The 17,427-nt window shown below is 31.3% G+C and overlaps 1 protein-coding gene across 5 annotated transcripts in view; it reads right to left on the bottom strand.

Moving 5' to 3' along the window:
* Positions 1–17,427, bottom strand: part of YTHDC2 (YTH domain containing 2) — a 65,192-nt gene that overhangs the window by 5,155 nt on the left and 42,610 nt on the right. For 3 of the 5 annotated variants that reach the window (XM_029217647.1, XM_029217649.1, XM_029217650.1), the window contains 8 exons: positions 16,795–16,914; positions 16,214–16,486; positions 13,594–13,720; positions 12,340–12,545; positions 11,793–11,988; positions 9,658–9,767; positions 7,994–8,286; positions 3,737–3,911 (listed from right to left, as the gene is read on the bottom strand). In XM_029217647.1, coding sequence (XP_029073480.1) covers positions 3,737–3,911; positions 7,994–8,286; positions 9,658–9,767; positions 11,793–11,988; positions 12,340–12,545; positions 13,594–13,720; positions 16,214–16,486; positions 16,795–16,914 — 1,500 coding nt within the window. The remainder of the gene's footprint in view (positions 1–3,736; positions 3,912–7,993; positions 8,287–9,657; positions 9,768–11,792; positions 11,989–12,339; positions 12,546–13,593; positions 13,721–16,213; positions 16,487–16,794; positions 16,915–17,427) is intronic. The other 2 variants (XR_003792754.1, XM_029217648.1) reach the window with 2 other exon arrangements.

Below are 17,427 nucleotides of genomic sequence, written 5' to 3'. Positions count from 1 at the left end.
AATTCGTGTCAACACAAAAGAATAAAAAGCACAGGAAACTGTAAATATTGAGTAAATATAAAGGACATTTTCCTAACTTTTGCTAAAAAGATAATTGACTATGTAAGTAAAAAGCAATACATTGTGGCATTTATAACATATGTTGAAAAAAATGTATGAAACCAATAACATAATGGATTGAAGGGTAAAATAAAAGTACATTGTTGCAAGGTTCTCAAACTGTAACTGAAAAGGCATAATACTGATTCAGGATACATTAGGGTAAGGTAAAAATGACTTAACTAGTGAATTCTATCAAACATTTAAGGAAGAAACAACACCAAATCTATACATCTCTTCCAAAAATTGAAGTGGAAGGAACACTTCCCAACTAATCTTTAAGAGTACAGCATTATTCTGATACCAAAACCATCCAAAGATAACATAAGAAAAGATAACTAGAGAATAATATCTCTCATAAACAAAGATCCCTTATTTAACAAAATTTTTGATTGAACAAAATCAAATCTAGCAATATTTTAAAAGGATAATAGATTATGACCAAGAGAGGTATAAACATTAGAAAATCAATCAATGAAATCCATTATATTAACAGACCAAAAAAAAAAAAAAAGAATTGTGTTATCATTTCAATAGATGTAAAAAAAAAAAAAAACACTGAGTATAATTCAATGCTTATTCCTAACAAACCTTCTTATCAAACTAGATCCAAAAGAAAACATCCCACTAAATGGTGGAAGACTTAAGATTTACCCTCTAAGGTCAAGACAAAGAGGAGGACTATCAGCATCTTTATTTAATATTTTATTGCAGGTTCTAGCCATAGATATAAGGCAAGAAAAGAAATAAACGGCGTTCACTTTGGAAAGGAAAGAAGTAAAACTACCTTTATTAACACCATGATTGTCCATGTAGAAAATCCTGAGAAATCTACATAAAAAGCTAATAGAATTAATAAGTGAAGTAAGGTCATAGGATATAGGACAAATATACAAAAATCAAATGCATTTCTATGATACCAATGAACTGAAACTTAAAATTTAAAAAAAACAACAGCATCAAAAATATAAACTATTTAGGAATAAATGTAACAAAAAAACTGTAATATTTGAACTCTGAAATTTACAAAACACTGTTGAGAGAAATTAAAGAATATTTAAATAAATGCAGCTATGCTTATGGATTGGAAAATTAAAAATTGTTAATTGTAGATTTTCAAGTTGATCTATAGATTTAATGCAATTCCACTCAAAATACAAAAAGTTTTTCTGTATAAATTGACAAGCTTCTTCTAAGTTTATACAAAAGCACAAAGATTGTAGAAGAGCCAAAACAATTTTGCAAAAGAAGAACAAAGTTGGAGAAAAATCATTAACTGATTTCAAGACTTACTAGGAAGCTATTATATAATCAAGTCACTGTAGCACTGGCAAAGAAGAAGTATGCAGATCAATGAAATAGAGTCCAATAAGTAGAAAACATATTTATGGTCAATTGATTCTTGACAAAGGTGCCAAGGTAATTCAATGAAAAAAAGATCTTTTCAACAGATGGCTCTGGAACAACTGTATAGGCAAACACCAAAAAATTATTGTTCACCCACCCATACTATAAACAAAAATTAACTTGAAATTAATTAATTCAAGGTATATGAAATAGATCATATACCTATCAATACATGTAAAAGTTCCAACTGTAAAATCTCTAGAAGAAAGCACAGGAGAAAATCTTGGGTTAGGCAAGGACTTCTTAGGACACCAAAAATATGAACCCTAATACAAAAAACAGATGAAACCAAAATAGAAAAAAATAGATTAAATGGATTTCCATCAATATTTGTTCTTTAAAAGACAACTGAATCACTTTGCTGTACACCTGAACCTAATACAATATTGTAAATCAACTATACTCCAACATATAATAAAAATTAAATTAAAAATATAAAAAATAAAATAAAGTAAATAAGCAACAAGGATACATTGTACAGCACAGGGAAATATAGCCATTATTTTGTAACAACTTTAAGTGGAGTATGATCTATAAAAATATTGAATCACTATGTTGTACACATAAAACTAATATACTATTGTAAATCAAGATTACCTCAATAAAAAATAAAAAAATTTTAAAAACACTCATAAATAAATAAAGTGATGGGTTACATGAGAAAAAAAAAAAGACACCATTAAGAAAATGTAAATGCAAGCACAGACTATTAGAAAAAATTTTCAAAACATAAAATTAAGACTTGTATCCAGAATATACTAAGAAACTCTTACAACTAAATAAAAAAAGACAACCAATAAACAATGTAAAGAGGTTAACAAAAATTTGCACAGATATTTCACCAAAGAAGATTCAGAAATAGCAAAAAAGCACATGAAACGATGCTCAACATCCTTAGTCACTGGGGAAATGAAAATTAAAACTACAGTGGAGTATCACTATATACCCACGAGAATGGCTAAAATTAAGAGACTAGTAATGTTAAGTATTGTTATGAATACTGAACAAATGGAATTCTCATAGATTATTGAAGGGAATAGAAAATAGTACAGCTATTTCAGAAAACAGTTGAGTAGTTTCTTGTAAAGTTATACTTACCATACAACCCAACAAACCTACTCCTGGGTATGTACCCAAGATTAGAAAACATATCTATACGTAAAGATTTGTACCTGAATATTATTCATAATAGTCAAAAAGTAGAAAAGATCCAAATGTCCATCAATGGTAAATAGATAAACATACTGTGGCATATCCATACAATGGAATACTACTCAGCAATAAAAATAAACTAATAATACACTCAATAATACAGATGAATTTCAAAAGTGAAATAGCCAGTCATAAAAAGCTATATACATTCCATTTACAGGAAGTTCCAAAAAAGAAAAATTCCCAGAACAAAGAGCAGTTTAGTGGTTGCCAGAATCTAGGGGTGATGCGCATGTTCTCTACATGACTATAGTACAGTTACATGATTGTATACATTTGTCAAAATTCACTCAATTGTACAGTTTAAATTCGTGAATTTTATTGTGTAAATTATGCCTTAATAAAGGCACTTTAAAATTAAAAACAAAAAAATCTTAAAACCTAAGAATGCAAATCTGCAAAAACACTGCTTTTCCTCTTATTTAACAAGAGTAGTTCAGCAGACATTTTCACCAGAACCACATCATATAGCTAACAAACACTAATCGAATACTCAGGTACTAACAATGCAGGAAAGTAAATGTAAACATATTCTAGACATTTGAAGCCATTCGTATTACAAATTTTTTAAAAGATACATAGTTCTCAATTCTTTATGAACATTTCCTATCTTCCTAACCCCATCCAGTCTTGTGTTTTTTAATATAACCATTGAATTGGAGAAATCAATTAAGAATTGAAAGAAACTATTGTTTTCAATTCTGAAGGTATGAACCAAAATTAATTTAAGAAAATCTTCTTGCCATTTGTTTTGAACAAAAAAAGGTTCTAAAGATACAGAAAGGAAATCATGAACTGCCTAGCTACATGCCATCAGTGAATGATCTATTAGGTTTAAAACACCCCAAGATGATAATAACCTAAAATACTTGGCAAGCAGGAAAAAACTAAAAAATTTACTGTTTGTCAGCTTCTATTTATATCTAGAACAGAGGCCATGATTAGTCACTTAAAAACAATTTTATAATTTTGTTTAAATATGTAACATCAGATTTGCTACAAATCCTTGATACTCTACCTTTCCTGAGGATGGAGGAGAAGGACTAGCACAAGGACTTTGATAATTATTGCTGTCTGTATTCACAGAAGACTGATCTGACCTGTCATCAGTGCTTCGTTTAGGATGTAAAATTCCTCTGTCTTTGTACTTCTGAGGTGGGTGCAGTGCTGGAGATGGAGATTTCATCAATACTCTTGAGTGAAAATGAGGAAGCAAAGATCAGTTATACATAAGTTCATAATACAAAGCACAGTCCATTTCAAACCAAAGCTCCAATGACACTTTGATTTATGGAATAGTATTTTAAAAGGCAATTTCATTCTTCAATTACATTTAGATGAAAGAGTTGTATTATTACGGTATACTTACAAAAACAACATTTAAAATAATACAAAAAGACATTTAAAACAACCTATAAAAATCTTTAACTTAATATTAAATACCCAAGTATTATTCCCTTACAAAACTGCTAATCTCTTTTAATGTCAGTCCAGGAGAAGTCCTTAACAATTATAATGTCTTATATTGATGTTTAATGTCTTTAAACACTATAAAATTAATTAAATATACCTGTGCTAATGGCCTTTACTAGAATATCACTGACTCCGCTTCCGTTCCACTTTCATATAATATCGTAAAGCCAAATACAATAGATTTCAAAAGCATACTAAAAATTACAGTATGGTAAAGTGGAAATAAGACAGGACTAGAGTCAGGAGAGAAGATTTTTGGGACAGTACTAAATTTACGACTAACGAGGCAGGTGATCCTGGGCAAGTCTTAATTTATCTGAGTTTTAATTTCCTTACCTGTTAGATAAAGGGAGTAAATTAGATAAACGCTAAGATTCTTCTGTTTTAAAATTCTATCAATAAATGCAGCAAAAACGGCAGTCAGGAATTTTATAATTTTTTAAAAAGTATACATCTTAGTGGAACAACCAGACATTAAAAAAAAGACATTAAGTACTTCCTAAAGTAGTGCAATATAAAGTTCATAGCACTACCTATAAAATATTCTTGCCAAAACACTGGATCTAATCAAGCCCTGAGAGCTAACCACCATTTTCCATGAAATACATAGGGTATAGCAATAAAAAGAAACCAATACAGAACGTGGTACATCTAATACCACTGACCTCGTTCCCTAAAAAAAGTCAGCAGAGGAACTAACTGCTCTAGATCACAAGAGAGTCAAGAAACAAGACACCCTAATACAATGCATGAGTCCTCCCTAGATGTTGTTTCAAATAAATCTATAGTTTGAGAATTGGGGAAATGATTATTTTATTGGGACTGATAATTGGATTTTGATTATGTAGGAAAAATCCCTCTATTTTTAAGAGATGCATATTTAAATACAGAAGGGTAAAATGACATGATGCGTGAGACTGATTTTTGAAATATGTAAACAGAGAAAGAAAAGAAGCAAGAAAAAAATAATTGGGGTAGATAAAGCAAATAGGTGAAAATCTTGGTAAACTACTGAAGCTGAAATATGGAATTCACCATGACATATCATTTACTTTGCTATGTTTAACAATATTTATAATAAACGAAACAAAAAAGGCCAAGTCATCAATAGTACATAAACTTCCACTGAGTCTTGCAATTATAATTATTCTGCCTTCAAAAGAATTTAAAATAGCTTATCCCCACAATTTGCTTCTCTTTCAGTAAGTATCTTAGATCCAATACTATTTCGTTCAAAAATGAAATAAAATAGCTAAAACCTAAAAATATTAACGAAAATATATAATGAATAAACATCTGAATAATTAATAACAACTTGATAAATGTAAAGAACCAACTTTTCAGGTTTTTTTCCCTCTCATGAATTGACGTTCAATGAATTATCAAGTTACACCTCTAAAATTCCATCATTCTTTCCCTGGTACTTTATTTAGCTGAAAATTAGGTAACAGAACTTAACTGAGTGTAATACCTTATTAAAATAAAAATGATGTTTTCAATAGAACTAAATGTCTACTTTCGTGGTTTTCAATTTGATCTTTGACTCTGTGCTCTATTCTAAGCTTTTCTCTCATACTTGGCTTCCCCCCAAAATTTCATGCACGTAGAAACAAAACATTCGTGTAAACCCTTCCAACCTAAATTTTTATTTAAGAGGAACAAAGAGTTCTGATAACTCATTTATATCTCATTTTTCTTATAGAAAAGATATGTTTATTCTCTGTAAATGAGCAAGTTATTATTTAGAAAATGACAATAAAAATTGGTTTAATTTTTAAGGTGGGATGTGGGCAACTTCTATTTTTAAATAGTTTCTTAAACTTTTAAAAAAGTTTCAATAAAATGCTTTTATTAAAAGAAATTATCTAATCTATATCTTGCCATGCTAGCATGAAAACTCTAACTATAAATCCCTTTTCTCCAAGAAGTAATCCTAGAAAGATTATAACTTCTCCATTCACAAATAAATCTTCCTAAGAGTCCTCATTCTATTCCTCACCAAGCTACAATTATTCCAGGCCTTATCTATTAAAGCTACCAAAAGTCTAAAAGTGGATGAAATTCTGTATCTCACTGTTCAACAGACAAGAGAATGAAGAATGCAAGGCTACAACTTGTAAGGAAAGGAAAATGGTAGACACTGGTATCACAGGTGGAAAAATGAATTTATAAGATAATCAGTTTCTAAAGCATAACTAATATTACACTTTATAATTCTGATTTTCTTCTTCTGTATTTCCAAATTTTATTAAATGAGTATGTCTTACTTTTATAAAGAAAAAAAATGAAGGTTTTTTTCCCTAAAAATGTATGTGTGTAGTATGTGTGTATGTATATAGACACATATGTGTGTAAAAAGTCTCTGTGAATATAACAGGTTTTTTACAGATTAGTCTATAAATAACTCTACCACATAATTTCTATGCAAATGTATTCTCACATTCTAAACAATCATTGTTCAAGTAAACTTTTAGAACAATCTTTTTAAAAAGTGAGGCGTGTCTAAGTAGAAAATGTGTTTTTTACTATTTTCCTTTCACTTGGCAGTGTCTACGTCAGAGAAGAAGGGTCAGGGATGCATATTATGAGAAGGTTTTCTAAGCAATTGGTTGAATTATTCCTAAAATGTAATATATGAAGAACTTGGAAACCACCATGTATTATTCCTTTTCAACTGAAGTCTTAACTGATAACATGCTTTTATGCTTCATTCAAATAAGTAAAATCTGATCAAAAGAAGGCAGGTACTATATACTCCATCTGATCCTTGAAAAACAATAAGCACTACATATCTTTTATGTTTCCACTGATCCTATTTTCAGGTTTTTAACAATGAAATCATATTCTTATCACAGAAACTATCTACCATACTGCCAAAATTAGCATTCCAAGCAAGAATTTTGTCTCTGTTATCAATTCTAACCTGGTTAAAAAAAAAAAAATTAACTGATATAAAGAAATTTAAATTTGATTCTAACAAATATTTTTACAACCAGAAATATTTCTGAATCATGACCAACAATTCATTATAACCACTATTATACCACAATACATTTTTGGATAAATAATTCAATGTAAGAGCTCTCATTATTATTACTAATCACATAATAAACAAAAAATCGCATCTAATTGCCAAATGCTAGAAAAGATAAAAGAAGTTAAACTAAAAAATTTTGCCAAGACAGTAAATTTATTTGCTTTTTTAATATATGTATGCCTCCCCTCAATAAAATGTAAACTCTCTGAAGAAAGAGATTTTGTCTGTCTTACACGTTGCCATATCCCTCACACTAAGAACAACAGGCATTCAATGTGTCCCTGTATGAATGAATGAATAAAGTATTTTTCTGTAGGAATACTAGTCAGTGTTATTAATATCTAGGTAAGGCTTGTGGGGAGGCTGTTCTTCTAAATGGCCACAGCCAACACTTCTCGTTGTGAAGTATCTAGGAAAGATATGGCTTGACATATATCAACTAAAATACATAATAAAAAATGTTGCTATCTTTTTCTCAGACCCTAAATTTGTAAATTCTGGAAATTAAATGTTTTAAGCTTTTCCTGACAAAAAAATTTCCTTGTTAAATAACTCAAGACCCCAGGAGCTTGAAATCCTTAATATTATCTAACACTTGAAAGAATTATCTTTTGAAAGTAACTCTTCCCATTTTATTGCGACCTTTTTGTGTATCTTAGATTATAAGAAAGTAATTTTTAAATATTATAAAAGCATGTGATTCTATGATAAATAACTATTTTCCTAGAGAAAATATCTCGTTTTGATAAAATGTTACGAATTTACCTTTCTGCAGTAGTAGACTCATCAGAAAATTCAGTATCTGCTGAAATTTTCCTACTATTATTTGACCTCCAAGATGATGCCAAAGGAAGTTCTTCTGAAGACATAGGCCTTGGCCTTTGGCCAATCCCAGATGGTTGTTGTAAACCTGCAGACTGTTCTTCAGTGCTTAAAACAGCTATAATTGCTCTTATGGTAGCGTCATCAACTTGGGACCAAGGTTTGGATGGAGCTCTCATTCGGCGTAAAAATAAGCTATGCCACTTCTGTCTAAGCTGCAGCAATAAACTGGCTGCCTATAATAAAATGGTTTCTTCAGTTCAAATAGATACAAGCAAAATATCTATCACACTTGCAAGACAACTATTTGTTTATTAGTTAAGGTCTAAAACTGTTTCCAAAGAACACGTTTTACATTTCATATCATTTACTATCAATTTCAGTCTTTCTGTTACATGAAAGAAATAAAATATCTTATTTACCATTTTGAGGCACTAGAGACCCAAAATCAAAGGAAACACTCCAATGAGAGAGAAAGTAAACAATGTGTGGTAGAGTGTGATTATGTTTAATACTGGAAAAGTAACGGCAGGGTAAATAAAGAAAAATACATTTAGTTCCATTCATACTTTATTTTTACTGCCAAATGATGATGTCCATAAGGCAGCTGAATTCATAGGTCCAGAGAAAAGCTTAAGCTAGAGATACAGATAAGATGTACCTGGAAGTTATCAACGCATAAATGGTTACTAAATCTACACATAGATGTAAGGTCCTTAGAGATTGTGCAGAGACAGAAGAACAGAGTAAAGAACAGACTACTAGAGAACATCTAACATTTAAGGCACAAACACACACAGAAGAGTTAGTGAAAGAACCTAAGATGGAATGACCTCTCTAGATAGAAGAATCAGGAAAGAGTAATGTCATAGAAACTAGTGACAAAGAAGTTGGGACAGGAAGAAAAATGGGGAAGGGCAGAATCAATAAAAACAAGGGTATGGACAATAGCTAAATATGAGAGAAAGGTCAAATTTATCAAGGACAGCAGGCTGGCTTTGATAACCTGGAGCAGACAATATTGACCTTGGCAAGCACAGTTTCAGTGAAGCGAAAGATCGATGGGAATGGAAATGAGACTGCAGTAGGTTGAAGTGATAAATGAATGTATGGCAAAAAAGTAAACCTAGCCAGTATCGACTTTTAACAGTTGATATTGTCCCAGAAAAGGATATAGAATGATCTTTAAAAGTAAAGATGGAATTAAGGGAAGGCTTTATCAAGAAAAATTTTAATTTGAAAAAAAACATTCATCTTTCCTACTCCAGAGAAATATGAAAAGAGAAAACAGGATGAACTCACACCTTTCCCTTATAAACAGAGTTACATGAAATAAAAGGATTTCTTGTGTACCCAATATTCAATATTTTCTTATATACACAAAAATATTCAAATATTACCATGCTCAAATACTGAGCCACACCTAGATTTTTCAAATCCTCTAGAGAATAAACCCCAATATGGCAGAGAATGTATGAAAACTGAAAAACAAGCTGTATTCTCTCATACTAAGGGCTCAATTTTAAAGATATAATTTTCATCACACTGTGTATCAGTTCATACAACTGAATAAAAGAAATCTATCACACTACTAAAAAGCAACTTACCTCTGGCTCTAGTTTGAAATTGAGCCACTCATCAAGTTTTAAAGCTGCCAAATTAGCAGTAGTTCTGTCTTCCATTTCACTATCACTACTGTCATTAGGAATACCATCTGCTGTTCACACATATTGAAAGGAAAAAAATTTCACTTTTACTATCTTATATCACAGACAAAATAGTAAGTCAATATAGATACTCTACATTTACACATATCCTCCTGATATACTAACAATTTGTGTGGGGAGTTCTCCAAACACAACAGGTCACAAATTAAAACTCAGCATCTGGCCATTGTTTATTTCTCTACTCAAATTCTAAATATAAGAATTTTTCAAATTTTGTCAAGAACCCTCTTCTTTTTAATATCATTTACAAGCTGATGATTTCCAAATTTGTATTGCTAGTCCAAACTTTTTCCCTGAGCTCCAGATATGGATAATAAATCCACTGACTCCAAAAGAAAAAATCTTACTTACGATTCCTTAGCCATCTCAAATTTAACATGTCTAAGAGGACCCCTGACTTCCCTACACAACCTGCTCCTCCCAGTTTTCTGAATCTCAAATAAGTGGCACCAATTATTCAACTAGCTATCACAGCCAAAAACCCAAGAATTAATGATTCCTCCCTTTCACTCACCACCCACATTCAATCCAGCCATTACCAGTACATCCAAAATAATTTTAAATCTACTTCTTTTCATATCAGATGCCATCACTGTAGTTCTGAGCCATCATTATCTATCATAAGACCACTGCAAAAGCCTCCTACTTGCCTCTTCTCTTCCGTTCTTGCTCCTTCAAGCAATCCATTCTCACAGCCAAAATGATTTTTTTTTAACATAAATCACACCATGTTACTCCCTTCTTAAAACCCTTCAACGGTTTTCCTTGCATTTTCCTTTACAAGTCCATGTCTTTCTTTCAACCTCAGATCATCCCACTCTCACCTTGATCACTGTGGTCCCAATCACACAATCTTTCTGTCTGTTCCTGTATCATTTCCTAGTGCAGAATCTTGGTCCTCGCCATCTTCTCCTACCTAGAGCATATTCCTGCATCTTCACATGGCTGATTTCTTCTCATACTTTAGAGCTCAGCTTAAATCTCATCTCCTCAGAGAAACTTGTCTAAGGTCCCTTTCTAAAGTAGGTCACTCCTAAGGAGACCCTCTTCATTTTCTTCAAAGTACCATGCACGTTATTTACTTTTTTGCTATATGTCAACACCCACTAACAGGTGAACTCCTGAAGACAGAAATACTTTGTATATCTTGTTTTCTGTTATATCCTCAACGCCTAGCACAATAACTGACATGTAATAGTTGCCCAATAAATATTTGCTGAATCACCAAATAGCAAAAAATTGGAAACAATCTAGATGTCCGACTATAAAGGAACATTTCAAATGCATTATGTCACTATAATGTGATAGAATATTTTCCAGCCATTAATATGAAAATATTAAAAATGTTTTTTATATTTTGTGAAATGAAAATAGCAGAATATAAACAGTATGGGTAAAATAACCTAAAATATGTAAACATACAGAAAAAAATGCATAATATTAAAAAGTGTTTGCGTAAGGGTAGTGGGATTATGGGTAACATTTCCTTTAAATAATTACTTTTTGGTTTTCTTTTTAACATCTTTATTGGAGTATAATTGCTTTACATTGTTGTGTTAGTTTCTGCTGTATAACAGAGTGAATCAGCAATACATATACATATATCCCCATATTCCCTCCCTCTTTCGGTTCCCTCCCACCCTTCCTATCCACCCCTTTAGGTGGTCATAAAGCAAGGAGCTGATCTCCCTGTGCTAAGGGGCTGCTTCCTACTAGCTATTTTATATTTGGTAGTTAAACAATTACCTGTTTTTTATGTTAAACTATCATTTAAATTCAAGTGGAAGAAAAAAACAGACTATCAACAAGATTAATCAAAAATGCACAAATGAATATCAAGTTACCTTAGAAATCAATTTCAAGAACAATGGTACACTTTAGTAATTTTTAATTAGTCTTAATACATCAAAAGGGAGCTACTACCACATAAATTTTTATAATTTCAAAATTTGGTTTATTAAGAAGAAAAAATTTTATTTCAAATAGATTTGTATTTCCTTCAATAATATATTTACCTCGAAAAGATGAAAGTTCCTGAAGAGCATTACTTGCCAACCTAGCTGGTCCACAAAATATCAATACAGTGACAGGTGTCACTGCTGAACAACATCTAATATTAGCTATTCTATGAGCTCTGGTCATTTCATCATAAATAAGCCAATCTGTGGGCAGTGCCTGAATTGCTGCAGCTTGACCATTAGCTGGAGGAATCTATTAGGAAAATAAATTTTAAAACTGTTAAGTAAATTTATCACTTAATTTACTGGTAATACTTTTAAAATGTACAAAGTCCCTCAGCGAAATAGATGTTGTATAGTACCCAAACAAAAATTAAAGCAAGTCATTGGTCATGTAGTTTGTACAAAAGTCCTCAATACTTAACACATTACCTCTTCCAACTTTAAGACTCAACCAAAATATTGTTCCAATGTTGAATTATACATACATAACTAATTAATTTCTTAAAGCAGGTTGGCATTGGGAGCATTTTTTTACTGATCTTCAACTATCTAAATTAGATTAGTTTTACCTCAAGGCCTAAGAGCATTCAAAAAGTTTTACCTTTTTATAGTGAGACTGACTGAGAACTGAAGTGGGATGAAACCGTACTTTTTTCTCCTTTGGCCCTGTCAATACTACATTCTCTCTGTCCACGTGGACTAAATGAGGATACATGCCTGCAACCAATGCAGCTTTAACGACAGCCCAGTTCTCAGAATTTGTGTTAACATCTCGAATGTCACCACCACCTCGTGCTCTCACAAAACCTAGAAAGAGGAAACAAACCACACTAACTTTTTCTATTGCACAAAATATACTTTTAAATTTGGGTTTTTAACAAAAAATTGTATAATCCATACAAGTTTAATGATTCAAATGCCACAATAATTCATAAAATCTCCTCTGAAAAGTTTATAATATAGTCAATGTTCGAAGAAAGTTTAAGTTTGCTTAGGCTAAAGTAAGCAGAAGATTCATTGAGGAGTTAGGGACTTCAGAAACAAATACATATTCTTGCAATAAAGTTCTTCATAAGCTGCTATCAGAAACATACTAAAATAATAGCTGAAAACCTAAACTATTCTGCTGAATGGTATTAATAACATCTTGGTTGTGACAGAAACTAATCCTGGAAGTGAAGTCAAGTAAATACAAAGTATTCTTGCTTGAATTTCAAAAGTCCTTCATATTTCCCCATATTTGAGACAACTCTGAATCCTCTGGTTCATTCCTTATATTACTTTGGCACTTCAGCTATTCCATAAATCCAGGCTCTGGTACTTTTCTTCTGTTTCCTCAATGTACTACGCCACTCAAAAAGAAATTCAAAGGAGCAGTTCTAAAATGAAATAGCAAAACTGACATTCTCTTTAAAAAAAAAAAAATCAAGTGCCTTCAAGTGATTACTAGTTGTTTTATGTTCCAAAAATATAAAGGTCAGCTTTCATATCAATCTACTTAAATTTTTGTAATTTCTCTTTCATAGAGCTAAATATTTATTAATAATGATAAAATATAACAAGTACAATCTCTAAATTGATTTTTGCCAACAAATATATTATAAATTGCTCATTGCCAACAGTATCAAAAAGCATTCATATATTTCTCAACTATAGCTTCTACAATATCATTTTTTTAATCAACAAACAAAAGTTGAGGTCATGCAGAAGTCTACAAAGCAGTTCATGAACATAAGATATACAACATGATAATGTCATAAAAATAATATAAGATGGCATTAGTTAACACTAGAAATACTATAACGTATAGGCAACTCTCAGTAGTTTAAATAGGTTCTTTGGAGAAAAACTTTACCTGATGCTCTAAGTTGACCAAGCAACTGAGTTCTCATGCCTATGATTATTTCCAGAGTAGCTTGTGAAAGAAAATTCTTTTCACAAAAGGCTCGCTCCCATCCATCACTTCGAGCCTTCTGCCATGCCTATAAAAATATAATTACATAACAAGACACATTTCTAATCACTTCTTAGGAACCAAAGTAACTGAAAATCACTACAATAACCACTCAAGGTCAGTTTTCCTTTTTCTAATTACTTTATAAAATCTAAGACTATGAAAAACAAAAACAAACTCATAGATACAGAGAACAGATTAATGGTTGCAAGAGGCGGGGGCTTAGAGGAGTGAGGAGGGTGGATGAAATAAGTGAAGGGGATCAGAAGGTACAAACTTTGAGCTATAAAAATAAATAAGTCCTGGAGACATAATATTTAACATGGTGACTATGGTTAATAACACTGTACTGTATACTGGAAAGTTGCTAAGAGAGTAATTTTTTTTCATTTTTCAACATCAACATTTATTTTTTTAATTAATTTTTATTGGAGTACAGTTGGTTTACAATGTTGTGTTAGTTACTGCTGCAGAGCAAAGTGAATCACTTATACATATACACATATCCACTTTTTTAGATTCTCTTCCCCTATAGGTCATTACAGAGTACTGAGTAGAGTTCCCTGTGCTATATATACAGTAGGTTCTTATTAGTTATCTATTTTATATATAGTAGTGAGTATATGTCAATCCCAATCTCCCAATTTATCCCTCCCCTCCCTCTTTCCCCCTTGGTAACCATAAGTTTGTTTTCTACATCTGTGACTCTATTTCTGTTTTGTAAAAAGTTCATTTGAGAGAAATATTTTTTTTTTGCCTCCACCGAGCGGCATGTCGGATCTTAGTTCTCCAGTGAGGGATTGCACCTGCACTCCCTGCACTGGAAGCGTGAAGTCTTAACCACTGGATCGCCAGGGAAGTCCCTGAGAGTAATTTTTTTAATAAATATTTTTATTGAGACATAATTGACATATAACATTAGTTTTAGGTGCATAACATAATGATTTGTATTGTGAAATCATCACAACTCTAGTTAACAGACTAGAGAGTAGACCTTAAAAGTTCTCATCACAAGAAAAAAATTTTTAACTATGTGTGGTGATGGATGTTAACTAGACTTATTGTGGTGATAATTTCACAATATATATAAATACTGTCATTAGGTTGTACACCTAAAACTAGCATAATGTTATATGTCAATAACATCTAATTTTTTAGAATAATTTTAAAATAAAATCTAAGACTTTATGACCAAATAGAATTTATCATTTTCAATTTATACTCAAATGCTATGAAAGCCATTGAGTTTATAAAATCCCAATGAGAACAAAGTATCAGGCAACCTAAATACCTAGCTATGTAAAAATATTTACCTTTACAAATGTGCCTGCTAACTTTCCTCCACTGAAGTATGGGAGATTTTCAATTAAGCCATCATAATACCATTTATATCTAAGAAACCTGCCACTTCAGGCCTCTAAAAATAATCTTTATATCACCCTCCTAATCTGTCTGAGAATGGAAAGTGGGATTCCTAGAAATCACCTATATGTAGTATAATGGAGCTCTCTTTGAAAATGAGTTCTCTTGTTTTGGAATATAACTGAAAGACAAAAGCAGTAATTTACCTTCTCTGTTTTTGAAGGAGCTGGGGAAAAAACAAAGAATAGATAGGAATTCTACTCCAAATCTCCCCCCAGTTATAATCACTCAACTGATCTACTATAATATATGGTATCTAATAGACCAAATTAATAGCAATGCATCAACCACTATTCAATAATGCCCACAAAAGACCTTATAATTACTTTTTTAATTGTATATATTGGAAAAATCCTGTATGCCTGGAAAAGAGTACTTTCTGCAAAAACACAATTTTTTAATGTATAGATACAGCCTACATTCAAGAGAATTGAAGGATAAATAACATGTCTACCTTTTCAAGAAATAACATATTCTTCCCCCACATAGCTGAATTTCTAAATTATATATCATTTCCTTTACTCAGGCTCACTATACTTTTCTTTTCTTTCCCATTTATCACTTTCCTCAATTTCTCACTATTATTATCTTAAAATTTTTAAGTGATTTTTGGATTTTGCTTTATAAAATTAAATTCTTAACATAGTGTCTTGAGCACACAAGAAAGGAATGCACTGTAAAAAATCAATAAATGGATATTAAATTCAAGATAATTTTCTTCTAAGTTTTGTTCTATATACTTTGAATAATATACAATGTTTCTTAACTAAAATTTTAGAGCATTCCTAAACAAGATATGATTAAAGATAAGGAATTTGGGTTTATAAAAAAGAAATATACATATAAGTATAAATAAAAATAAATATATACATAGTTTTACAAGGAGAAAACTGAGAAAATGAAAGAAAAAAGTAGAGAAAAATATGATAATTTTAACATATTAACAGTTTAGGAAGGTATTTTTCTGAGCAATTAATAAAATGTGACTTTATAATGAAACAAAATTAACAGAATCATATCTATTTTCTAATTTGTTACACTTACCCTAGAAATGTGTTTAACCAGCAACACTTCAAAAATAAAATGACAATAATAGTACCTGGAATGCTCTGAGAAGTGCCATGTGGTCACTGAAAGTCCCTGCAGTGAAACGTTTCCTACAAAGCATAGCTGCACGTTTTTGAGAGGCCTGCGTTGGCAGGACAAAAGGATCTCGATAGGCTAGTGTGCAGGCAATTGTAAGGATGGGGTCCAGACACTTTAACACCACAGCACATAGGACCATTTTACCAAGATGTGGTTCTACTGGCAAGTCAGCCAAATGATATCCAAGTTCAGTGAGATCTTCCCATGCATCCATTGCATCTATTGTCTAAATAAAAGGATATAAAATAGAACTTGACATGACCAAAAACTGTTTAATCAAACCACATACTTAAAAATCCATAAGTAAGATACAAGAACATAAATTTTCTTTTGCTACTGTACCTCATAAAAAATATATTTTGCTTCAAATATATTATATAAAAATGAACTATACCTACTGTGTTACTATAATTACCACGAGAGTATTATTCAAAATACATAATATGAAGATAATTTTTTTAGGTAAAAATTTAGTTAAGACATATTCTCAATTGGTTTAAATTTCAGGTAAAATGAAACTATTAAGACACCAACCTTAAGCATGTGCACAGCATTTCTTACAATTAAAGTTGGTGGAGGTTCAGGAGCTTTCATAAGGAAATCAGCAATAGGACAATTAACTGGGGCTAAGAGCTTGGTATGTAAACAAAGTTCCTGTAAATAAGAAGAGTAAATAATTTTGAAATACTGACACTTATAATTGATATTTATTTTTTTAAAAATCCTGGGAACTATAGTTTCCCAACACAGACTAGTAGAGTCTCTGATTAAAATGAACAGCAAAGGGAACAATGTCTTTCTATGAAAGATGGGCTCATACTTTAGTGCGAGAATCTTAATAACCATCCTCCATCAACAGCGGGCAATGTCTCCTCACACAGTTCTTATATATACAGTCACTGTCCAAAAATCTTTTTTTTCCCTTTATATTACATTCTAGAATCTTTTATCCATTCAACAAATATTTAAGTGCTTGCTAGGTGCCAGGCACCATGTATCAAGTTGGAGAAAAAGAAGAGGATAGGCAGACACTGCCCCCATGGATTTTCACTGTGTGTGAAAAACAGAATAATTATATAATTAACTACTTAATTACAACTGGGATAAGTGCTATGAAGGATACAGGGAACTAAAGACGTAAACACAAGTTCAAGAAAGAGTAGGAGG

The sequence above is a fragment of the Monodon monoceros genome, unplaced genomic scaffold (assembly GCF_005190385.1).
Source record: "Monodon monoceros isolate NGI ecotype Baffin Bay Population unplaced genomic scaffold, NGI_Narwhal_1 Super_Scaffold_12, whole genome shotgun sequence".
Lineage (NCBI taxonomy): Eukaryota > Metazoa > Chordata > Mammalia > Artiodactyla > Monodontidae > Monodon > Monodon monoceros.
This window is presented reverse-complemented; position numbering and strand designations above follow the sequence as displayed.